We start from the raw sequence: 26,698 nt of genomic DNA on the forward strand, positions 1-26,698 counted from the left end.
GGGGCAGAGTAGAACTGCCCCATAGAGTTTCCAAGGAGCTCCTGGTGTATTTGAACTGCTGATCTTTTGGTTAACAACTGTAGCTCTTAGCCACTACACCACCAGGGTTTCCATCAAATGTAGAGCAGAGTTTTTCAAAATGTGTGTGGGGACTCTAACTGGTCATAAATTCAATTAAGTGGGTACCAACTGCTTTTTTTTTTTTTTTTTAATAAATAGATATTGAAGGCACTGTGCCTGCCTTCAAGGAGCTCAGGTTTTAGCTGGAGAAAGAACAAGACATTTTAAGTGTTCTGTTAGGCTTCCAGGGCACCAGAAATTTCCTTCTGTCATAACACTTAGAACACTTCTCACAGAATTCTAAACCTGCAGCTAGAGGGCTGAACTTGGTCCAAAGATGCTAGCGCGGTGTTTAAAAAAATGTCTTTACACTTGAAGCTTAATAAAAATTAAAAAAAAAATGTCTTTAGGCATGTCCTTGCCAGTTCCTCAGTCCCTGCCACTCCCCCTTGTTTTGCAAATTTCTCCTTCACTCAGTTCCCTGTCTGCCCTTGGCAAACTGCAAATGTAAATTATTTACAAGACTAGTTCAAAGGTGAGTACCTGCAGGACAGAGATTTTAACTGTTTGTTCATTGTGGCGTGACCAATACCAAATAAATACTAGCAAGTGTACAAGACTCTGCTCAGGGTCACCTTCAGTTGAGATCTTATTTTAACCAAGGTGCTTTGTTTGTTTGCCCTGTAACTTGCTCTCACTAAAAAGCTCGCAAGAATAATAGAAACCCTGGTGGTGTAGTGGTTAAGAGGTACGGCTGCTAACCAAAATGTCAGCAGTTCGAATTCACAAGATGCTCCTTGGAAACCCTATGGGGCAATTCTACTCTGTTCTTTAGGGTAAACTATGAGTTGGAATCGATGACAACAGTTTTTTTTTTTGTTTTGTTTTTTACCATTAGTCATCTTTTATACACTAGTCATGATATATAGGAGCTTTACATAACTTATTTATCATAAACTCTACAAGATAGATATTACTATTTCCACTTAAGAAATGGGGAAGCAGATGCCCATCAACAGATGAATGGATAAATTATGGTACCTACACACACAATGGAATGCCATGCAACAATAAAGAATAGTGATGAATCAGCGAAACATCTCACAACAGGAATGAATCTGGAAGGCATTATGCTGAGTGAAATTACTCGTGAAAGGGCAAATATTGTATTATAAGAACTCAAGAAAAGGTTTAAACACAGAAGAAAACATTCTTTGATGGTTACAAGGGTGGGGAGGGAGTGAGAGGTGAATTCACTAACTAGATAGTAGACAAGAATCATCTTAGGTGAGGAGAACAGCATACAACACAGGAGAAGTCAGTACAACTGGATTAAAGCAAAAGCTAAGAAGTTTCCTAAATGCAAACACTTTGAGGGACAGGGTAGCTGGGACTGGGGTCTGGGGGAGGGGCATGGTTTTGGGCTAGGTCAATTGGCATAACAAAGTTTATTAAGAAAATCTTCTGCATCCCACTTTGGTGAGTGGTGTCTGGGGTCTTAAAGGCTTGCGAGCAGCCATCTAAGATGAATCAATTGGTCCCAAACCACTTGGAGAAAAGGAGAAGGAAGAACACCAAAGACACAAGGAAAATATTAGCCCAAGAGACAAAAGACCCATATAAGCCAGAGACTCCATCAGCCTGAGACCAGAAGAACTAGATGGTGCCCTGCTACCATCAATGACTGCCCTGAGAGGGAACACAATAGAGAGTCCCTGATGGAGCAGGAGAAAAGCGTGGAGCAGAACTCAAATTCACATAACAAGACTGGACTTAATGGTCTGAGACTGGAGGAACCCCTGAAGCCATGGTCCCTGGATGCTCTGTTAACCCAGAATTAAAACCATTCCCAAAGCCTACTCTTCAGACAAAGATTAGACTGAACTATAGAACATAAAATAATACTCGTGAAGAGTGTGCTTCTTAGTTCAGTCAGATACATGAAACCAAATGGGCAGCTCCTGTCCGGAAGCAGAATGAGATGGGACAGGAACTGGTTGAATGGACACAAGAAACCTGGGTGGAAAGGGGGAGTGTGCTGTCACATTCTAGGAATTGCAACCGATGTCACATAACAGTATGTGTATAAATTTTTATATGAGAAATTAACTTAAGCTGTAAACTTTCACGTAATGCACACACACACACACAAAAAATGAAGCTGAGGCTCAAGAGAGGTTAGCCAACTTTCCTAAGACCATACAAGGTAGGTAAGTTCAGAACCAGGTCTGACTACAGGCCGTGCTTTTGTTGCTGCAAGTTACCACCATTTTTCTCTTTCCTCTTCCTTCTTCACCAACCTCTACAAAAAAATATAATTTACTAAGAGAGAGAGGTCTCTGTTGCTAAAGCACAACCCTGCGCTAGATTCTGGGAATACAGTAGAAAGCAAGACTCAGGAAAATTCTACGCAACTTTCTCAGGGCTTCTGATTTTGTGGTATTAGGTTTGCTTACTAGGCTTTTTTTTTTTTTAAATTGCTTTGACATGTGAAGCAGGTTGAGCAAGCTAAGAGATTATTACCTTGCTTTAAGCAATGTTAGGTGCCTCTGTTGTTGTTAGGTGCTCCCTTGTTCATTGTCCAGCTTTCATTACCTGGCCAACTGACTGTAAGAGATCCAAATTTGTGTCCATTCCAAAGAACGGCAATCCAACAGAATGTGGCAATTATTGAACAATATCATACGTAAGTAAAATTTTGTCAAAGATTATCCAAAAACGATTGCAGCAGTACATTGACAGGGAATGAATGCATATGAGGCGATGGAAAACACCATAGCTTGGCTCAGGCCACCTTAGTCCTTAAAAATAACATCTTTGCTTAACACTTTAAAGAGGTCTTTTGCAGCAGATTTGCCCACAAAAATACATCATTTGATTTCTTGACTGCTGCTTCCATGGGTGTTGTGAATCCAAGTAAAATGAAATCTTGACAATTTCAGTATTTTCTCCGTTTATCATGATGTTGCTTAATTGGTTCAGTTGTGAGGAATTTTTGTTTTCTTTATGTTGAGGTGTAATCTATACTGAAGGCTGTAGTCTTTGATCTTCATCAGTAAGTGCTTCAAGTTCTCCTTGCTTTTAGTAAGCAAGGCTGTGTCATCTGTACATCGCAGGTTGTTAATGAGTCTTCCTCCAGTCCTGACGCCGTTCTTCTTCATATGGTCCAGCTTTTTGGATTATTTGCTCAGCATACAGATTGTATAGGTATGGTGAAAACATACAACTGAGATGCACACCTTTCCTGATTTTAAAAAATGCGGTATCCCCTTGTTCCGTTCGAACAACTGCTTCTTGTTCTATGTACTGGTTCCTCATCAGCACAATTAAGTGTTCTGGAATTCCTATTCTTTAAAATGCTATCCATAATTTGTTATGATCCACACAGTTGAATACCTTTAGATAGTCAATAAAACACAGGTAAACATCTTTTGGTATTCTCTGCTTTCAGCTAAGACCCATCTGACATCAGCAGTGATATCCCTGGTTCCACGTCCTCTTCTGAATCTGGCTTGAATTTCTGCCAGTTTCCTGTTGATACGCTGCTGCAACCACTTTTGAATTATCTTTAGCAAAATTTTACTTGTGATACTAATGATATTGTTTGATAATTTCCACATCCTGTTGAATCGCCTTTCTTTGGAATAAGCACAAATATGGATCTCTTCCAGTCAGTTGGCCCAGCAGCTGTTTTCCAAATTTCTTGGCATAGGTGAGCCCTTCCAGTGTTGCATCCATGTGTTGAAACATCTCATTTGGTATTTCATTAATTCCCAGAGCTTTTTATTTTTTTTTGCCAATGCCTTCAGTGCAGCTCGGACTTCTTCCTTCGATACTATTAGTTCTTGACCATATGCTACCTCCTGAAATGGTTGAATGTCAACCAATTCTCTTTGATCAGTGACTGGGTATTCCTCCCATCTTCTTTTGATGCGTCCTGAATCATTTAACATTTTGCCCATAGAATCCTTCAGTACTGAAACTCGAGGCTTGACTTTTTTCTTCAGTTCCTTCAGCTTGACAAATGCTGAATGTGTACTTTTTGGTTTTCTAACTCCAGATCTTTGTACATTTATTTCATTATACTTTGTCTTCTTGAGCTGCCATTTAAAATCTTCTATTCAGCCCTTTTACTTCTTCATTTCACTTTAGCTACTCTACGTTCGAGAGGAAGTTTCAGAGTCTCTTCTGACATCCATTTTAGTCTTTTCTTTCTTTCCTGTCTTTTAAATCACCTTTTGCTTTCTTCATGTATGATGTCCTTGACATCATTCCACAATTCATCTGGTCTTCGGTCATCAGCATTCAGTGCATCTAATCTACTCTTGAGATAGTCTCTAAATTCAGGTGGGATTACTCAAGATTGTATTTTGGCTCCTGTGAACTTGTTTTAATTTTCTTCAGCTTCAACTTGAACTTGCATATGAGCAACTGATGGTCTATTCTGCAGTCGGCCAGACCAGATTGGAGAGGTTTGCTTCTAACATCTTGCCTTGAAGTATAACATTTACTGTAAATTGCTAATTGATACCTACTCTTAGTCCTGCTTTACAAGCCTTTATCACAAATGCGTTTTGAATTTTATTAAGATTTTTCGGAAACTGTTGAGAATATCATCTGAATTCTCTCCTTTAATGTGGTGAATTCATTGATAGATTTTTCTGATATCAAAACCTTGAATTCCTGAAATATAATCAATTTGGATATGATTATGTTTTTATGAATATCGCTTGGATTATTTGCCAATACTCCGCTTAAATTTTTTGCATCTAAATTCACGAGTGAATTGGCCTGTACTTTTACTTTACCCTCACCTGACTGTGATATCAAAGTTACTGTAGTATTATACACTATGTTGAGGAAAGTGTTCCCTTTTTGTGTTATCTGAAATACTCTTAAGACTGAAATGATCTTCTTAACTGTAAAACTGCTTGGTTCTGGCATTTTCTTTGTGGGAAGATTGCATACTACCGATTCTGTACCACTGATTTAGTTTCTTTATATATTAAAAGGAGTTTCAGGTTATCACCCTTTAAACCATTTCTCTTCATGATATTTTCTAGGCATGTGTGTACTTTGTTTTACATTTTACTGGTTTAAAATCATCCATATTATTCTTACAGGACAGAGCAGAACCGCCCTGGAGAGTTTCCAAGGCTGTGTATCTTTACAGAAGCAGATCGCCGCATCTTTCTCCCATGGAGCGGCTAACCTTTCAGTTAGCAGTGGAGCACTTAACCATTGTACTACCAGGGCTCTTTATTCTCTTTTTAATCTAGGCAGCAACTGTAAAGTGTCCTTTTCATTCCCAAAATTTATTTGTACCTTATCTCTCTCTTTTCTATTGTCTATTTTGTTAGTATTTCAATGAATCAACTCTTGGCAGTATTGATCATTACTGTTCCTGGTTTTAATTTCATTACTTCTTTGGATTAGTGCGCTTTTTTTCCTGATTTCTTAAGTCCTAATGATACTTAGCTCCTTAAATTTCAGCTTTTCTTCTTTTCCACATAAGCCCTTACAGGTATACATTTTCCTAATTCTGCTTATGAGGAGTTAGGGAATTATTTAGAAGTATGTTTTTAAAATTTCCAATCATGGGCTTTTTTTCCTCCAAGTTTTTGTTATTGTCCTCTAATTATATTGTAGACACACTATACAGTCTATAGGATACTGCTTCTTTGGTATCTGAGACTTATAAATGTTCCAAATGTACCTGAGAAAAATATGTATTCCTGAAGTGTTGGGCAAGGATTCTGAAATACATCTACTGAATAAAAAAGACACAGAAAATCTGATTAGACCTGTGATTAAAGAGGCTGAACTGGCAGTTAGCTCAGAATGGTACTAGAAGTGAGGGGCAGAAATTACATTCTTTGTTCTATATTCTGTATTAAGGAGACTCGGCAGTATTTTTTTTTTTTTTTTAAAGCAGAGACTGCTCATAAAGCTACAATCCAAATGGAAACTAGGAAAATAAAGTTACTACAAGCGTTTTGACAAAGGATTTGACATATAAATTTACTTATTTGATATGTACAAAGGCACAGGGCAGAATCACATTCACTTTCCTCACAGTATCACTGTAAACAGACTGGATTTCAGGGCCCTTAGTTTGCTTTGGAACTGACCAGTAACACCCTTACGCCTTTTCCTTTCCCACTAGGCTCCCCAGCCCTTTGGAGGGGAGGGGGAACAGCTGGTGACAACTGATGCAGCTTATCAAATCCAGTCCGCTTCCTCCCACAGGCAACAGTATAACTGGGCTTAGTTTTCATCTAAAGTCATTGGCAAGGATCAGCGGGTAGTGTCCCTTTCCTCTGGAACTCAAACATCACTCCACTCCTGTCAGCTTGAGAGTCCAAGCAAACTTAACAGGGAGAGCAGAGGGTGGTAACTGAGGCAGGGAAATGAAGAGGCCTTGACCCGGATCCTGGGACCATTTCAGATCACCTTCGAGTCCCAGCATCGTTACCTGCAAGAAAGCAAAAAGAGAACCCAGTGAATACAGAATGGGGCCTGACATGGTGGGTGACACAATGCTGGGTCAAGGAAGATAGTCTAAAAGGGGAATAAATATGGGAGAAACCTGGAGAAGGAAAGAAAAAGTAGCAAAGGTCTGTTGCTTCCTTTGTAAAAAGGTGTATCTTAGAAAGGACTAACTGAGGCTCCCCACCTTTGTAGCCGAGGTAGTTTTAGGGGACGCAAGGTATAAGACTCCATTTTTTGGCCACTGCAGTAAAATGGCATAAACGTCTGGTACTTTTGAGGTATACCTGGGAAAAAAGAAACATCATTGTCAAAGATACCTGGCTTGCTACCCTGACACGTAGTCTTACACAGTTCCCTTTCCATCAGCTACCAATTCCAAGACTTGGAGCCTGTCCCGGCTACTGGGAAACACTGAGAAGTGGATGCCAGTGAAGGTCGACGGGAAGGCAGCAGCCTCTAAAACGCTTTCTGGGCATCTCCTCCATTTCCTCTCTCTGGATGGGTATTAAGTTTTCTTTCAAAATTGTTAACTCTTCTACTAGGTATTTCACATAGAAGCCACTTAACTTATTATTCAAATCTTTTCATCTCCCAATCTAAGTGAAAGTAGCACAAAGGTGAGATAAGAAATGAAGACAAATTTGTTGCTCTGAGATGTCACTGTTTGAGAGAAGAGGGTGAAAATCACTAAATGGAAACTCCGCCAAAACAGAGGGATTAATGTGTTTCTCCTGATACAAAGACCTGGGCTCTTTAGTAATAACGTTAGCAGTTCCCTTTTATTGGACACATATGTGCCTGGCACCCCCTGACACTTTACGTATTTTATCTCATTTAATTCTCACAACCTCCTATGAGGCTAAGCATCACCATCCCATTTTGTGGTTGAAATAACTGAGGCCCAAGATCAAAATACCTAAAGACAGAATTCCAAGTGTGAATCACGGCCTCTCCACTTACTGGAGGCATACTGGTAGGTGGTATCCAAGCATTAGCTACTACAGATTTTAGAAGGCAGGGTAACATTCTCAGCTAGATCGAATGATACTTTGTAGCTCCTTCTCTTCCCACCAAGCCCACTGCCTCCCTCACCAGTCAATGATATCCTGGTGGAATAAGACATAACCCAATGGGGCACACATTTTAGAGCAAAAGAAGTGCTTTGGGGTTTCTTTAAGAGAACGTCCAGCCTGGCTTGCAACATGTGGATCTAAGAAGGACACAGTTGAGGATGGGCCACAGTCTTGTTCCTGCACGCAACAGAAGGTAAGACTCACCAGACAGATGTGGTGTTCCTATCTGACTGCACCCTCCACGGCTGAGAGGCATAGATAGCCTCCCCACTGATGCTCAGCCACTTCCCGACGGCAAGAAGCCTTTCTTGGAAGATGGGAACAATCACTCCATCCTTAGTTGGTCCAACGTTGAGAAGATAGTTGCCTCCCAGACTCACTGCCTGAACCAGTTCCTGGAGAGACCAGAAACAGAGAAGGCCTAGCTATGAATGCCAAACCTGACACAGTGCTTAGGACACACAGATGCTGAAAGAATAAGAATTTAAGGCACATTCTTCCTGCTTTGTGAATATTCTTGATTCTTTTAGAAATAACATCTTTATTTTTTGTCATTGTAAAAGCAGAACAGACTCATTAAAAAACTGAAAAATTCGTGTTACAAGATGGAGAAATATATTAACTCGAATTCCAGGGGGTGATGATTAGGGGCAAAGAAAGCAATTGGAATCAGAAGTGAGGCTGTACTTCCCATGGTGCTGTGTGCAGTGGAAGGAAGGATGGCGTGTCAGAAGCACAAACTGTGGGCTGGGACGCTGAGACAGCAAGCACCTGGCAGTGAAGAGATCACATGGAACAATGCAGAGAATACAGGGAACAGAGAGATTCTAAGCAGCTGCCATGGGGATTCTGGAAAGATGGAAGAGAGCTGAAGGATTTTAGGACACTCTGCTGCTGTGCCATGGGCTGATGCCCTCCGGGAAAACACGCTATAAAAAGATACTTTCTTCTACGTTCCTGGGGTAGAATCTCTGTGTGTATTTACCATGACCTTGACCAGGTGCACTTCAAGGAAGCCAAGTAAAAATAAGGTTACGTATAGCAATCTTAAAAACGGAGAAATTCAGTACCCCAAGATGCCACACCATGAACTTTTAATGTTTCCTTCCAGTCTTTTTCCTATGCAGTTAATTTCACACAGTTGTGATAATGCTGATAATATGTAACTTATTCTTTTACTTAACCCTCTAACGTTTAACCCATGTTACGTTCATAAACATTTTAACGGTCAAAGGAAAACTCCTAACTTCGTTATATCTTCATGGATACGAGAAAAAAAATAACTCACGTCCAACTGAATAACAACCCTGAGAAGGACATCTCTGTACGTACAACTTCCTTTGGTAATTACACTTATTTCCTTAGGGCAGGTTTACATTAATATGTTCAGTAACCCTAAACGGGTCTATCAATTTACACTTCTATCTGGAGTATCTCTGTCGCTCTTAGTTAGAAGGCTGGTTTGAGAGGAGTCGTTACAAAATACCTCAGAGGTGCTCTTACCGAAATGATCTCCTCTTCGCTTGCAATGCCTGCCATCACCATGTTGCGGCGATAGCCCCAGGATGACTTGTCCACGGAGGTGCACATCTCCCACTTGTGAGCTGGCAAGCTCTTTGGCATGTACTTATCTTGACAGTTGTAGAATCCTCCATGGTGACAGGAGCAGTTTTGACCCCACCGGTCATTTACTACCACCTGATCCTAAAGGAAGGAAGTGTACTAGGTCATCACCTAGTTTCCTAAACTAAAGCATTTTAATAAATGAAAAGTCTATGTGGAATTGTGCCGTAAAGTCGATTTGGACTCATAGCAACCCTATGTGACAAAGTAGAACTGCCCCATAGGGTTGGGTTTCCTAGGCCGTAATTTTTATGGGAGCAGATCGCCAGGTATTTCTCCCGTGGAGCCATAGAGTGGGTTCAAACCTTTTGGTTTAGCAGCCAAGTGCTTAACCATTGTGTCACCAGGGCTCCTTAGTCTACAGGACTGGTTCTCAACCGGGAGCAGTTTGTTCCTCAGGGAACATTTGGCAATGTCTGTAGATGTTTTTGGTTGTCACAACTGGGGTGGTGCTACTTGCATCTAGATATAGGCCAAGGATGCTGCTAAACATCCTATGGTGCACAGGACACTCCCCTACAACAAAGAATTGCCCAGCCCCAAATGTCAATAGTGCCAAGGCTGAGGAACCCTGCTCGAGAGACGCATAGTGTCAGAGCTGGGTAAGTCTGTTTTAAAGACCATCTAGTAAATCACTTAGTGTTCTATTAAACATAGAAATGGAGGTTCAGAGGAGAAGACTCGCCTGAGGGCACAACTCCTAGGCTGGGGGAAGCTGGGACTATGAATTAGGTATCTGAATCCAGCCCAGAAGACTTTCCACTGTGTAACCCTGAAAAGTCAGCAATCAAATATTTGTTTCCCTCCTTTAAGGTTAGCTGAACTATGAGAAATCATTACCTGGCATATCGTAATGTAAATGCTTAATGCAGTGGTATATTTTATAACAGGGTGGTAAATACAAGGTATAACTGAAAACACTTTCAACTCATCTTTAAAAAAAAAAAGATTTTTTTTAAGTTTAAAATCCCTATTATTTCTGTTTCAGGTTCATTCACACTGCTAAGTAAATTTTTCCTACAACTAGTAAGTGCCAAAGCAAAACAGAAGAACATTTGTTGTTTGAAGCTGAGTTTGATCGAATATCCTGTATTCAATTAGCAATGCCTGGCATCATACTTAAAACCAAACTCGTGGCCACAGAGTTGATTCTGACTCACAGCGACCCTATAGGACAGAGGAGAACTGCCCCAGAGGGTTTCCAAGGCTGTAATTTTTATGGAAGCAGACTGCTACATCTTTCTCCTGCAGAACAGCTGGTGGGTTTGAACCGCCAACCTCTTGGTTAACAGCTGAGCACTTACCACTGCACCACCGGGGCTCCTTTTGTGGTCTCAGAACTGAAAAGGGCAATGCATGGGCATCACTGGCTTTGAGGTCCACCCCTGGATCCACCAACTACTAGGCTACTCAGGGGGTCTTAGGCAAGTGACTTCACATCTTTAAGCCTCACTTGCCTTATCTGTTAAAAAAAAAGAAAATACCACCTACTCCAGAGGGTTTTGAAGAGAATAAAAACGACAGTGTGTCCTGGCACAGTGGCTGCTCAATGATACTCTGTTCCTGTCTCCTTCACTCACTCCCTCATTCTTAGCACCCTCAGACAGTCTGTACTTCTCCCTGCACACTTGGCCGTTAAAGACACACGGCCTTGAACTTCTTCATATCTGCACTCTCTAACTCGGTACCCTACAGTATGGTGTTCAGGCCAATGTCTGCGGATTGTGAAGCCCTTAGGATGTACTTCTATTGCCATTATTTATCACCTTGTAATGTAATCTGTGGAAACCCTGGTGGCGTAGTGGTTAAGTGCTACGGCTGCTAACCAAAGGGTTTTGAATCCACCAGGCGCTCCTTGGAAACTCTATGGGGCAGTTCTGCTCTGTCCTATAGGGTCGCTATGAGTCGGAATCAACTCGACGGCAGTGGGTTTGGTTTTTAATGTAATTTGTTTACATGTTTGTCTTTCTCTTCAGACTCTGAGTTCCTTGATAGCAGAAACCATTTTATTCAATTCTGTATCCCCTGGGCTAGCACAGGGCATGCCACAGAGCAGGCTTTCAATAAATCCCTGCAGAAGCAGAAGAGACAACACAGTGAGCATGGAAATGGGTAGCCACCACCTCACAAAGAGAAGCAAGCTGTCCTGGTTGCTCCAGAATTACTGTTTAAGAAAGCCCCAAAACACTCAGGGCCCTGACTAGTTAAGCTTTTAAAATGGCATTGGGGTTGATATGATCTTCCAAACCTGTATCTTTGCTAATCTTTTTTCCTTTGTGTGATACTCCCATCATGAACACTTGCCTGTAATCCCACACAGCAAACGACCTGGCTCCCATCATGAACACTTGCCTGTAATCCCACACAGCAAATGACCTGGCTCCCATCATGAGCAAATGACCTGGCTCCGTGGGTATGTATTCTGAAGAAGTATGTGAAAACCACTTCAGAGAAAAACGGGGCATCAGAAATCCTAGTCCTTCATTCAGCACTCATCTATTTAATCAATAACTCCTTACTCAGCAACTACTATAGGGCTGATCTTGTGGCAGGGTCTGGGGTATCCAAGGTAAATAAAGCACAGTCCTTGGAGACTGGCAGCGGAGACAGACATGAGGGCAATAACAGTGTGACCTCACATCAGAGGTAATCGCCTAATGATTAGCATAAACTGACCCAGGGAGTGTTTCTCACTCCTGTCAGAAAAGGATATAAACTGCCAGGAGCCGGACTTAGTTTATATTCAGCCAGTACTTATTATGGGCCTAACATGTGCCAAGTACTGTTTTTGGGGCTGGGGATAAAGCTCCAAATAGACCAAAACCTTCACTCTCGTGAAGATGACACCTTAGTAGGAGAGAAAGACAATGAACATGGGTAAATAATATCTGTAATATGTTAGACCATGAGACTAAGAAAAAAATAAAGCAGGGAAAGGTGTACAGTGTGACAGCGGTGAGCAGCCATTTTAGACAGGTGTACTAAGTCAATGACAACTGAGTAAAGACCTGTGGAAAGTGCGGGGGTGAGCAGTGCAGGTACTGCAGACGGAAGGCACAGGAAGGGTAGGGGCCTACTTCTCCCGATGACTAAAACACCCACCCTGCTGCCTTGTAGGGAACACTATACTGTGCGCAGACTGCAAAAAGGAGAACAGAAAGTGTCAGAAGTACTGGAAAGAGGGCGGAAGTTAACAGGAAATGAGAGCAGGCGCCATCAGCCCAGAGTCTCTGCCCCTCCCTGATTTTTCTCTGAGCTACTCCAGACAGCTGAGATCACACATTTACCATCTGGTTGCCTTGTTAAACAAGAGTACCCCCAATTTCTCCTCAAAATATTTTCCTAACATGAGTACAGTTCAAAATAACCCTTTCCTGAATGCACAAGAAAGCATTCAGAAGAGTGGGTAGAACAGGGTCTGCAGTGCCTCCAGGTCCCAAGTCTGAGCCACCCTAGCGTGAGGACCCTTGGGGAGAACGGTGATGATGTATGGCTAGGAGTCCCCACACATTCAACAAGTCCCAGTAAACCAGCCATCATCTGTCTTTATTTGTCACCTTGGATCTCTGTCCCTTTTTCCTTTCGTCTCATTTTCTGTTTGGTAAGAGTTACCCAATAAGCTCCTGAGAAGCTTATGACTCTACCAAGTTACCTCAGTTCAAATCGGTTTTATACTTAGAGTTTTATTCAAAACCCACAACAAATTTAGAACATGTACATAAACATTTGAAAATTGTCTACAATGAAGATTAAGATTTCTGCTACTTTGAAAATGTACCAAAATACAAACTATAAACAGGCAGCTGTTATGTATCGGTTAATAGTATTGATTATTGGGAAGTGGCTAGGAGTAAGCAAAGTTCCCTCAAGAATCTGAACATAAGGTTCACCCTTTTAACTCAGTACTGAAGTCACTCCTGAGGTTCAACCTTCAGCCAAAGATCAGACAGGCCCATAAAACAAAATGAGACTGAATGGGCACACCAGCCCAGGGGCAAGGACGGGAAGGCAGGAGGGGACAGGAAAGCTGGTAATGGGGAACCCAAGGTCAAGAATGGGAGAGTGTTGACATGTCATGGGGTTGGCAACCAATATCACAAAACAATTTTTGTTTAATGAGAAACTAATTTGCTCTGAAAACCTTCATCTGAAGTACAATAAGAAAAAAAAAAGAATTTGGATGTAAGGGAAATGAATTTGCTCCTTGAGAAGTAAACTGTATAGTCAACATAGAGTAGGTGAGGTCAAGACATGTGCATTTTATTCCTATCACTTAATTTTATGTTTTTTGTATATTAATTTTTTGGGTGGTTTTCCCATTTATAATGTTTGTTTGCTTATTAGAGTTCTCTTTTTTTCCCCTACAGTGGTTTGGGAATTCTACATACGATTTCTTTTCTACTACTTAAACTGAACAATATTTAAACCTGTATTTGTCAAAATCAATGAAGAATAAAAGGGAAGCCCTTAACAGCCGTTAAGCGCCCCTTTCCCACCACCCCAGCGTCGATATCACTATTTATTACCGCTGCTGTTTGGTTATTGTTATTACGCCACATCTTGGCTCCTGTGCCGTCTTTTATCGAAACTAACAAATAAGAAATAAGTCATGCAGTTACATACCTTGACCGGGCTATCATTATAGAGCCAAGCAAGAAAATCTGTAGAGTTCCAGTAAGTATCAGGACATTCCCACTCTCCATCAGACCAAATCAGGTCAGGCTTGTACCTGAAAGACAGGAGATGAGGACAAAGTTTATCAGCTGAATGCATTTACAGTAAAGTCTTGTGAACTTATTTTTGCCACGAACATTTGTTTTATGCATAGCTTTTCTTTCTTTTTTTTATTGTGGTGGAAACATATGCACCAAAACACCTGCCAAGACAACAACTTTCAAGTTTACAACTCAAAGACATTGCAACAAACATTTCAAAATTCATTTCCCCCATTTTGAAAGTAACATAAAATTAAAATACAGAAAATGTGAAAACCGAGACAAACAAAAACAAGCAAAACCCACTTTGCTAACATAACCACTATTTAATACAAACACAGCATTTCAGTGTATTTTCTCCTAGTCTTTTTCTTTATAAAGACGCCCTGATGGTGCAGTGGTTACAGTGCTTGGCTGCTAACCAAACGGTCGGTGGGTCCACATAAACCAGAGATTACACCAGCCTGAGACTGGAAGAACTAGATAGTGCCCGGCTCCCACCATGACTGCCCTGACAGGGAACACAACAGAGAATCCCTGATGGAGCAGGAGAACAGTGGGATGCAGATCTCAAATTCTAGTAAAAAGTCCAGGCTTAATGGTCTGACTGAGACTAGAGGGACCCTGGAGGTCATGGTCCCAGGACTCTTTGTTAGCCTAAGACTGGAACCATTCCTGAAGCCAACTCTTCAGACAGGGATTGGACTGGACTATAAGATAGATAATGATACTGGTGAGGATTGAGCTTCTTGGCTCAAGTAGACACATGAGACTATGTGGGCAATTCCTGTCTGGAGGCAAAATGAGAAGGAAGAGGGGGACAAAAGCTGGCTGAATGGACACAGGGAATACAGGGAGGAGAGGAGGAGTGTGCTGTCTCATTATGGGGAGAGCAGCTAGGAGTACATAGCAAGCTGTGCATAGCTAACCTTTTGTATGAGAGACTGACTTGATTTGGAAACTTTCACTTAAAGCACAATGAATAAATAAATAGAAAGGTATTGGGAAAAAAAAGGTCCGTGGATTGAACCCACCAGTTGCTCCACCAGAGATAGATGTGGCAGTCCGCCTTCACAAAGATGTACACCCTTGGAAACCATATGAGGCAGTTCTACTCTGTCCTATAGGGTCGCTTTGAGTCAGAACTGACTCAATCCCAAGAAGTTTGGTTTTGTTTTATACTGTTTTAGAAAATGGAGCTCTAATTAATATATTTACTAATTTGGTTTCCTTCCAGTAACTAATTTCAGTTACATCAGTGGTGCTGCAAAACTCTAGGACTAGGGTTTCTTTTACAATGTGTTAGAAGCTTGAACTATTCCCCCAAATGCATTTTTTTATTACGTACTCAAAGCTTCTACTGTAAAGGATCTACAGAATCCACTTGTGCCCTACTTGTACCTTTCACATATTATTATTGAGCCCTATAAGGCAGGCATTATTATTCCCATTTTAGAGAATGAGAATCTGAGGCTCAGAAGGGCTATTTGCTTTATTTTATTAATTTTTATTGTACTTTAGGTGAAGGTTTATACAGCAAACAAGTTTCTCATTAAACAAGGGCTATTTGTTTTAGGTAACAATGCTTGTAAGTAACAGGAGTGGAACTCAAAAGCAAATCAGCCAAATGCCAAACCTTTGCTGTGCTTCATAATTAGGACAGTAAGTAGGTGGCCAGGAAAAAGACGGCCAGTCTAAGCGGCAAGCTGTAACACAGACAGTGTGTTTTACCGTGCGCAAGAAACCGTACCAGGCACTTTATACTCATTACTCACTGACAACCCTATAGTGTACTATTCTATTTTGCAGGTGGAGAAACTGAGATCTAGAAACATTAAGTAGTTTGCTCAAGGCCACACAGCCAGTTAGAAAAAAAACCTGGGGTCTCAAGTTCAGTACTATCTGACCCTAAGCCTCTGCTGGTCTCTTACAACCATGCCATCTTCTTAGAGAAATTATGTGGACAGAATCTGGATACAAGGAGTTTTTTTGGTCTAAAATGAGTGTCAAAGGAGAAATGGCTGCCTTTTAAGCTTTAAGGGTCCACCATCGCCTATAAAGACCCCAGATACCAAAAGGGCACACTAGGGCTAAAACACAGTGAAAACAAGTGACAAATCCCTAAGTAAAAGCGATCATTTTAAGAATAATGATGATACTAACAACAGCCTTACTATGTACCAGGCACTGTGACAGGTCCTTTTGACATATTATTCTGAGTCCTATTAGGAAGCATTCTTCCCAGGTGGTGCAGTGGTTAAGCACTCAGCTGCTTACTGCAAGACTGGCAGTTCAAACCCACCAGCTGCTCCACGGGAAAAAGATGTGGCAGTCTGCCTCCGTAAAGATTTACAGCCTTGGAAACCCAATGGGGCAGTTCTACTCTGTCTTTTAGGGTCACTATGAGTCAGAATTGACTCGACGGTAGTGAATTTTTTTTTTTTTTTTATAAGTAAGGCATTATTATCCCCATTTTATAGAGCGAGACTGAGGCTCAGAGGGGAGATCTGTTTAAGGTGACAAAGCTTTTAAGTAACAAAAACTGAAGCTCAAAGCCAAATCCTATGCAGTGTCCATTAGACCAGGCTGCCTCTCCCCAGTGTCCTGACAGAGGGCAAACAGCTGGCAAGGAAAGAACTGTTTGACTTACCGCCGTCCTGCTTTTGGTTTGTTTTAATTTATAAAGGCAATGTGGCCACATTATAGAAGTTTTTAAAAGTCGGAGGGAAAAAAACAACCACCATATGTTGCCTTGATATAAGCACCACATTTATTATTTCGATGTCTTCTAGGTTTTTTTCACATGTCTTCTCTGCCCCCTCCCCACGTGTCTCACCGAACATACCCTAGAGGAGGCTCTGATTTCACTGGTAAAAGTCACATGCCAAACATTTGTCTCTTACCTATTAACGAGATCATAAAGCTCAGGCATTGTTTTCGAACTCACAAAATACTGGGTCTTGAAGCCATTTTTCTTATCAAGTAGGTAGAGCGGATGGAACCACTCTAAAAGTGAATGATAAAGTCCATAGCGTATGTTCCTTGAATAAAAAAACAGAGCAGCAGATGTCATTAAGCAAAGAAAACACATCTTATCTTAAGTTGCAGCATTTTCATATCTCAATGAAACTCACCCGTAAGGGCATGGAGGGGGATGGGATCCGAAACCATTTCCTCAAATTCTCTCTTATTCACTTAAGGAAAAAAGACTGGGTTTACTGTGTTTTTTATAATACATACAACCACTCTTTACACATAAATATTTTAACACCAACATGTCATTTAAACCATTTTTAAGGCAATTGTCTCAATAAATGACATAGTCCTACTTTTTAAAAGCTTTTTATCAGCCAATTATTACAAAATACATATTATAGGGAAATTGGAAAATAGAAGTATAAAGAATAAAATATCCAAAATCCTATCCGCAGAAGTAATCATTAGTAACATTTTCCACCTAGCTGAAATAAGTGAATATATGCTTAGCGTTGTATTTACCTAAGGTTTACCGATAGTTCCAAAATGAAACATGGTTAAAGTGACTTATTTTCATCAGAATAAAGTTTGTTTTGAGTAAAGAACGGTGAGTGTTACATAAACACTATAATGCAAGTAATATTATATATAATGCAATGTTACATAACGCAAGCAATGTAAAGCTAACGCTGCAATGGCACAAATAAGGCAGGAAGGACTGAAGTACTTCATCACATGACTCCGACTAGATAGATAAAAAGAAGGTAAAAATCATGTCTCTTAAAGTCCAAATCTAATCAACATCTTGGAATTTTACAGCATGACTACTAGCCACATACAGTGCTGGGAAACTGAGTATTGCACAGGTAACAGAAGTCAGCAAATCCTTCCTCAAAGGCTCAGACAGTATGTCAGGCTTTGCGGGCCATTGCTTTTTTATTACAGCTACTCAACTCTGAAATTGTAGCTCAGTGTAGCTTGAAAGCACATATAAACTAGTGGGTGTGGCTGTGTTCCAATCAAACTTTATGTACACAGAGGGCTGGCCTGCCCCTGAAACAGGATATCAATTTTACCAAATCATCACAGAGCTGAGGTTCGGAGTGGCATGGGTACCACTTTTCCTCCTTAGAGGCAAACACACCCAGACTGTAGGATCCAGCCAGAGTAAACCAAAACCAAACCCACTGCCATTGAGTTAATTCCAACTCATAGCAATTTTAGAGGACAGAGCAGAACTGCCCCATAAGGTTTCCAAGGCTGTAAATCTTTATGGAAGCAGATTGCCACATCTGTCTCCCACTGAGCAGCTGGTGGGTTTGAACTGCTGACCTGCTGGCTAGCAGCTGAGAGTTTTAACCACTGCATCACCAGAATATCTGAGTTTAAATTCTAGCTCTGCTACTTCCCAGTTCTTTGATCTTGGAAGTTACTTCCTATTGAATGGCAAATATTAGAAATCGTTCATTAGAATCTTAACTGCGTGCCTCCTCACCTCATTTTTTGCCGCTGTAACTGCCTTTTTTTTTGGTCTCCTACTTAATCTATCATTTACCCAAACTTTTCCTGGAGGCCTGCAAAGCTCTGTGCTGACCGCTAAGGCCTCCATCAGACACAGGATCCAGGCCGGAAAAGGCCCTGCATTGGGAGGTTCCGAGAGGGACTTCTTCTCAGACTGCAGATGGAGCTCCGTGATCTGTGCTGGGCACCCCTCACCTAATCAGACACGGCCAGCGTCACTGTTGGCCATGTGAAAACTGCCAAGCTTCAAATACACTGCTAATTGAATGGCTAGAAGCCCTCAAGGTTACCTCAAGTCCCTGCTAAATGCAAACTGGGAAAACACACAGAGTAGAGAAGGTATGGAGCTCAAAAGAGATGACGGAGTAACCATCCCCAGATACACACCTCTTCCGAAGAGCTGTTCCCAGTTCCCCAACCAAATCACGATGGGGTCCCAGGTCCTGAGAGTTCCAGTTCCAAGACACGGGACTTGGCCAGTTTGTGAAGCCTTCATGATGCTTTGCGGTCAGGACTACATACCTGTGGACATGAACACCATGTGAACAAAGGAAGTGGGTAGCAGATCAGGACCAAGTTCACGCCCAGCACGCTTGCGGTTTTTAAAATGGTCGGAGAACTTGACTACAGGAAATGTACTTAGCGAGTGACTATATATAAGTGATACCCAGGGGGTTGCTGCAGTCACAAGCCCCCTTGGGTATCGCTCCAGGGATGGAAGCAAACTTGAGAATGCCACAGTCCTTTGTCCCCAGCCAAGGAGAAGGCCTGGAAGGAAGAAAGGAGTAACAGGGGAAAAGACGTGAACCGTAACTCTCAGGTTCTTCAAGCCTTCCGAGCATACCTGATTAGCTTTTTTAACCCTTTGCCCTCAGTAGAAAAAGACCTCTATTGGAAAGAGCAGATGACAGAATATTGAGTTGTTTGTTTTATCAAGCCTCTATGAATTGCCTCTCATTTACAGAGGTGACAAAGGACTAAAAGGATTGAAAGAGCTGGAAAAAAGGCAAGTGTTGAAAGAGCAACCAAATAATTACAGTTTTATTTGGTTTTTTGGCAGAAAAAACAGATATTACCTACATGTGATAATATAATCACTGACTGGTGTGGGGAACTCCAGGACTTTAATAAGAAAGGCTATCGAAACTATCATGTAGCTCAACTGGTGTTTATGAAGAAAATGTTCTATATCCTACTTTGGTGAGTAGCATGTGAGGTCTGAAAAGCTTGTGAGCAGTCGTCTAAGATACTCCACTGGTCCCACCCCATCTGGAGCAAGGGAGAATGAAGAAAATTAAAGACACAATGGAAAATTTAGTCCAAAGGACTAACGGACCCCAAATACCACAGCCTCTACCAGACCGAGTCCTGTACAACTAGATGGAGCCTGGCTGCCACCACTGACTGCTCTGACAGGGATCACAATAGAGGGTCCCCGACAGAGCTGGAAAACAGTGTAGAATAAAATTCTAACTCACACACAAACAAAAAAAGAGCAGACTTACTGGTCTGACAGAGACTGGGGAAACCCCAAGAGTATGGCCCCCAGACATCCTTTTAACTCAGTACTGAAGTCACTCCTGAGGTTCACTCTTCAGCCATAGACAGGTCCATAAAACAAAACGAGGCTAAGGGCGCACACCAGCCCAGGGGCAAGGACAAGAAAGTAGAAGGGGACAGGAAAGCTGGTAAAGGAGAACCCAAGGTCGGGAAAGGGAGAGCGTTGACATGTCATGGGGTTGGCAACCAACGTGACAAAACAGGATGTGTATTAACTGTTGAGAAACTAATTTGCTCTGTACACCTTCCTCTAAAATACAATAAAAAAGAAATGAAAGTATAAATTAAAAAAAAGAAAGGAAACGCGGAACCTAGGGTGGACATGGGGAGAGTGCTGACACATTGTGGGGAATGCAACCAATGTCATGGAACACTTCATGTACCAACTATCATATGGAAAACTAATTTGCTCTGTGAACTTTATCTAAAAAAAAAAAAAAAAAAACTATATATGACTGATGTGGTCTGTCTGAGAAACAGCTTTTACCTAAAGGCCTGAAACCATTTTCACAAATTTAAGGCATTTTAGGGCTTGCCCTCTTTGTGCTGTAGTTTAGGGACTGGCAAGCTTTTCCTATAATGGACCAGGTAGGTAACATTTGTCTCTGTGGCATACTCTTTTTTTAAAAAAACAACCCTTTAAAAATGTAAAAACCATTCTTACCTCATGGGCCTTAGAAAAACAGGCAGAGTACCAATACCTCCGGACATAGTTTGCAGACCCTACAACATAGTTTGTAGCAGTAAGAACCTTCATCTTAGTGTCATGAGATTTGGAGTCTAGGACATCCGGTTCCTTCCTCTTTCTGGGCCAGTCACCTTGTCTACAATATAAGGGGGCCGGACAGAGGCTGTCTCCCAGATTTTAATTTTTTTTGCTCGTAAATTAGGGATCTCTAAGGCCCCTAGAAGTTGGTTCCTGGGTGGAGCAAACAGTTTGCACTCAACTACTAACGTAAAGGTTGGTGGTTCAAACCCATCCAGCGGCACCATGGAAAAAAGGCCTAACAATCTGCTTCCATAAAGATGATTGACAAGAAAACCCCATGCAGCCTTTCTATTCTGTAACCCACGGGGTCACCAGGAGTCAGAATCAACTTGATAACAGGTTTTTTTTTTTTTTTTTAAAGCCCGTAGTAGACAAAGAGGAGCCTTGTGGCACACTGGTTAAGAGCCCAAATGCAAACCAAAAGGTCAGCAGTTTGAATCCACCAGCTGCTCCTCAGCCGAACGACCAGAAGAGATCCATATTCATGCCCATTCCAAAGAAAGGTGATCCAACCGAATGCAGAAATTATCAAAGAATATCATTAATATCACACGCAAGTAAGACTATGCTAAAGATAATTCAAAAATGGATGCAGCAGTACATGGAAATGGAACTGCCCAAAATTCAAACCGGATTCCGAAGAGGATGTGGAATGAGGGACATCATTGTTGATGTCAGATGGACCTTGGCTGAAAGCAGAGAATACCAGAAAGATGTTCACTTGTGTTTTATTGACTATGCAAAGGCATTCGACTGTGTGGATCATAACAAGTCATGGATAACATTATGAAGAATTCCAGAACACTTAACAGTGTTCATGAGGAACCAGTACATAAACCAAGAGGCAGTCGTTCGAACAGAACAAGGGGATACTGCGTGGTTTAAAATCAGGAAAGGTGTGAAACAGGATTGTATCCTTTCACCATTCTTACTCAATCCGTATATAAGGAGCTCTGGCAGCGCAGGGGTTAAGAGCTCGGCTGCTAACCAAAAGGTAGGCAGTTGCAATCCACCAGCTGCTCCCTGGAAACCCTATAGGGCAGTTCTACTCTGTCCTTGTTGTTGTTGTTAGATGCCGTCAAATCAGTTCCGACTCATAGCGACCCTATGCAGGACAGAACGAAACATTGCCCGGTCCTGAGCCATCCTTACAATTATTGTTATGCTTGAGCTCATTGTTGCAGTCACTCTGTCAATCCACCTCGTTGAGGGTTTTCCTCTTTTCTGCTGACCCTGTACTCTGCCAAGCATGATGTCCTTCTCCAGGGACTGATCCCTCCTGACAACATCTCCAAAGTATGTAAGACGCAGTCTGCCATCCTTGCTTCTAAGGAGCATTCAGGTTGTACTTCTTCTAAGACAGATTTGTTCGTTCTTTTGGCAGTCCATGGTATATTCGATATTCTTCGCCAATACAAAGGCATCAACTCTTCTTCGGTCTTCCTTATTCATTGTCCAGCTTTCACATGCATATGATGCGATTGAAAATACCATGGCTTGGGTCAGGCTCACCTTAGTCTTCAAGGTGACATTCTTTGCTCTTCAACACTTTAAAGAGGTCCTTTGCAGCAGATTTACCCAATCCAACGCGTCTTTTGATTTCTTGACTGCTGCTTCCGTGGCTGTTGATTGTGGATCCAAGTAAAATGAAATCCTGGACAACTTCAGTCTTTTCTCCGTTTATCATGATGTTGCTTATTGGTCCAGTGGTGAAGATTTTTGTTTTCTGTATGTTGAGGTGCAATCCATACTGCCGACTATGGTCTTTGATCTTCATTAGTAAGTGCTTCAAGTCCTCTTCACTTTCAGCAAGCAAGGTTGTGTCGTCTGCATAACACAGGTTGTTAACGAGTCTTCCTCTAATCCTGAAGCCCCGTTCTTCTTCATGTAGTCCAACTTCTTGGATTATTTGCTCAGCATACAGATTGAATAGGTATGGTGAAAGAATACAACCCCGATGCACACCTTTCCTGACTTTAAACCAATCAGTATCCCCTTGTTCTGTCCAAACAACTGCCTCTTGATCTATGTAACGGTTCCTTATGAGCACAATTAAGTGTTCTGGAATTCCCATTCTTCACAACGCCATCCATAATTTGTTATGATCCACACAGTCAAATGCCTTCGCATAGTCAATAAAACACAGGTAAACATCCTTCTGGTATTCTCTGCTTTCAGCCAGGATCCATCTGACATCAGCAATGATATCCCTGGTTCCACGTCCTCTTCTGAAACTGCCTGAATTTCTGGCAGTTCCCTGTTGATAGACTGCTGCAGCCATTTTTGACGGATCTTCAGCAAAATTTTGCTTGCGGGTGATATTAATGATATTGTTCTATAATTTCCACATTTGGTTGGATCACCCGTCTTGGGAATAGGCATAGATATGGATCTCTTCTAGTCATTTGGCCAGGAAGCTGTTTTCCATATTTCTTGGCATAGGCGGGTGAGCACCTCCAGCGCTGCATCTGTTTGTTGAAACATCTCAATTGATAGTCCATCAATTCCTGGAGCCTTGTTTTTCACCAATGCCTTCAAGCAGCTTGGACTTCTTCCTTCAGTACCATCAGTTCCTGATCATATGCCACCTCTTGAAATGGTTGAACATCAACTAATTCTTTTTGGTATAATGACTCTGTGTATTCCTTCCATCTTCTTTTGATGCTTCCTGCATCGTTTAATATTTTCCCCATAGAATCCTTCACTATTGCAACTCAAGGCTTGAATTTTTTCTTCAGTTCTTTCAGGTTGAGAAATGCTGAGTGTGTTCTTCCCTTTTGGTTTTCCATCTCCAACTCTCTGCACATGTCTTTATAATACTTTACTTTGTCTTCTCAAGAGCCCCTTTGAAATCTTCTGTTCAGTTCTTTTACCTCATCAATTCTTCCTTTTGCTTTAGCTGCTTGACGTTCGAGAGCAAGTTTCAGAGTCTCCTCTGACATCCGTCTTGTTTTTTTCTTTCTTTCCTGTCTTTTCAATGACCTCTTGCTTTCTTCACGTACGATGTCCTTGATGTCATTCCACAACTCCTCTAGGACTCTGTCCTAGAGGGAGTCATTATGAGTCAGAATTGATTTGATGGCAATGGATTTGATTCAGTCTGTATGCTGAGCAAATAACTTGAAAAGGTGGACTACATAAAAAAGAACACAGCATCAGGATTGGAGGAAGACTCATTAACAACCTGCATTATGCAGATGACACAACCTTGCTTGCTGAAACTGAAGAGGACTGGAAGCACTTACTGAGGAAGATCAAAGACCACAGCCTTCAGTATGGAGGCTCAACCTAAAGAAAACAAAAATCCTCACAGCTGGACCAATATGCAACATCATAATAAATGGAAAAAAGTTTGTTGTTGTCAAGGATTTCATTTTACTTGGATGCATAATCAACACCCATGGAAGCAGCAGTCAAGAAATCAAATGATGCATTGCATTCGGCAAATCTGCTGCAAAAGACCTCTTTAAAGCGTTAAAAATCAAAGATGTCACCTTGGGGACTAAGGTGCACCTGACCCAAGCCTTGGTATTTTCAATTGCCTTATATGCACGTGAAAGCTGAACAATGGAAGATGGAAGAAGAATTGATGCATTTGAATTATGATGCTGATGAAGAATACTGGACATACCATGGGCTCCACAAGAATGAACAAATCTGTCTTGGAAGAAGTACAGCGTGAATGCTCCTTAGAAGTGAGGACATACTTTGGACATGTTATCAGGAGGAACCAGTCCCTGGAGAAGGACACCATGCTTGGTAAAGGAGAGGGCCAGCGAAAAAGAGGAAGACCCTCAATGAGATGGACTGACACAGTGGCTGCAACAATGGGCTCAAACATAGCAATGACTGTGAGGTTGGGACAGGACCAGGCAGTGTTTCATTCTGTTGGACACGGGGTCACTATGAGTCAGAAACGACTCCACGGCACCTAAGAACAGCAGCAATCTTTATGGGAGCAGATTGCCAGGTCCTTTCTCCTGCGGACTGGCTGGTGGTTTCAAACTGCTGCCTGTTAGCAGCTGAGTGCTTAATCACTGTTCCACCAGCTTTCCTAGAAGTTGAGAGAACCACTCCCTAACTTAACGACCTGCAATACACTGCCCTCAAGGCTTACTCCTTCATGACTGCCCTAGCCTTCAACAACCTCAAGGCTCTAGTCTCCCTCTCCCCGACCCCAGTGCTCTGCTTTTGGTTCTTTACTCTGCTTGCGCTTCTCTGAACCAACCACCTGCAAGTGCCAAGTAGTTCTCAACACAATTCAAACACTGCTTGAGCACATTCTATGTACAAGACTCCGAGAAGAGTAGATGTAATCCATACTGTTTCCCAAACACTCCAGAATTCCCATCTCTCCCTTTCCATCCTATTATATTCGAGCTGAAAAGACCTAGGACAACTCCTTCCTACTACCATCAAAGGGGGCTGCAGGGAGGTGAAGCCGTTTGTCCAAGGTTGAGGTAGGACCAGAAGATTGGTTCAGAGTTGAGGTAGAACCCATACCACTGGTTTAATATCCTGGAATCCTGACCGTCCTGTCAGCCTGGGAGGGTCATTCGGTATCACCTTGCTCAATCCTCTCGAGATAAAGCTACAGACACCGAGGGCTTTCCAGCTCACTTCCTCCCTGCAACCTTTATTTTCTAGTCCCCAAGAAGACGCACCTTCTCTTGCTTCCCAATTCTGCATCCTTCAGGAAGCAAAACACAGGACTTGAGTATATGGGTCAGGCACACATCCGTGTGGGCTCGCCTCCCTCCGCTCCGTGTCCACGTCCCCAAACCCCACCTCCTGCAGCTCCAGCCGGCCCGGGCCGGGAAGGGGCGTTCCCGCACACCCCGCGACCACCCCCCTGGCCCCCGCGACCGCTCCCCTGGCCCCCGCGACCGCTCACCTGGCCCCCGCCGCCCGGAAGAGGTCGGCCCAGTCGTCCGGCTCGAAGAAGGTGGCCGTGAACTGCGGCCCGAAGTCGGCGTAACTGAAGCCGGGCGGGTAGTTCTTCTTCATGAAGAGCTCGTACTGGCGCTGCCCCTCGCCCTTCCAGTGCCACCAGAACCACTCGCTGCCCCAGGCCGGCACCGAGTAGACGCCCCAGTGCACAAACACCCCGAACTTGGCCTCGTCGTACCAGCCGGGCAGCGGCCGGGCGTCCAGACTTTCCCAGTCCGGGGTGTAGCGCTGATGAGCCCCCCGTCGTGGCCAGGCTCTGTGCCTCGACTCGGCCGCTCCGAGAGCCAGCAGCAGGAGCAGCGCCGCGCCCACCGCCCGCGACCGCATCTTCGGGGTACGCGGCAGGGCCGGCGCGCCTCCCCGGGGGCCCCCTCTTATCGCGCAGGTGCGGGGCGCGCGGTCTCAGCCCACTCCGACTAATGATTGGCTCGGAGCGAAGTAAAGGGGCGGGTCGCGCCGGACGCATGAGCGACCGAGTCTCTTCCCTCAGCGCCGGCGGTCCCTGCAGCGCCCTCTGGCGCTCAGAGTCGGAAAGACGCAAGGAGGTGTTCAGAGCGCTCGGCGGAGGCATGAATGAAATCTCTAAAAGGGATTTAGCTGCTGGATCAAACCGTGGAGCAGTCCATTTTTCTGCAGCAATCCTGCAGAGACAGGCTGAAGTCTGGTTTCGGGTTTTAGTTACTAGGCAGTTGGGAGCCATAGGGGCTTTTTGAGCTGTAGTATGGCGAGGCCAAGCCTGGAGGCAGGGATACCAGATGGAAGGGCATTGTAACAGTCCTGGCAGACAAAATAGGACTTGAGGTAGAGGGATGATGGCAGAAAGAAAGCATTATGAGAGGGTATGGGAGAGAAAAGGAGCCCTGGTGGCGCAATGGTTAAGCGCTTGACTGCTAACCAAAATGTTTCTATTGCTCTGATGTCCCACGTGGCACTTATCAGTCCCACATATCAGTGAGAAA

General features: G+C 42.8%; 1 protein-coding gene across 1 annotated transcript; it reads right to left on the bottom strand.

Annotated features, from left to right (window-relative positions):
• Positions 1 to 6,054: 6,054 nt before the first annotated feature.
• Positions 6,055 to 26,084, bottom strand: FUCA1 (alpha-L-fucosidase 1). The gene is made up of 8 exons (XM_003415385.4): positions 25,684 to 26,084; positions 18,848 to 18,982; positions 16,867 to 17,004; positions 13,872 to 13,977; positions 9,129 to 9,329; positions 7,830 to 8,020; positions 6,737 to 6,836; positions 6,055 to 6,535 (listed from the first exon to the last, which is right to left on the bottom strand). Exons 1-8 carry the CDS (start codon positions 26,064 to 26,066, stop codon positions 6,395 to 6,397), a joined length of 1,395 nt encoding a protein of 464 aa, XP_003415433.1. The 5' UTR covers positions 26,067 to 26,084; the 3' UTR covers positions 6,055 to 6,394.
• Positions 26,085 to 26,698: the final 614 nt, after the last annotated feature.

This window comes from Loxodonta africana, chromosome 3 (genome assembly GCF_030014295.1).
Source record: "Loxodonta africana isolate mLoxAfr1 chromosome 3, mLoxAfr1.hap2, whole genome shotgun sequence".
Classification (NCBI taxonomy): domain Eukaryota; kingdom Metazoa; phylum Chordata; class Mammalia; order Proboscidea; family Elephantidae; genus Loxodonta; species Loxodonta africana.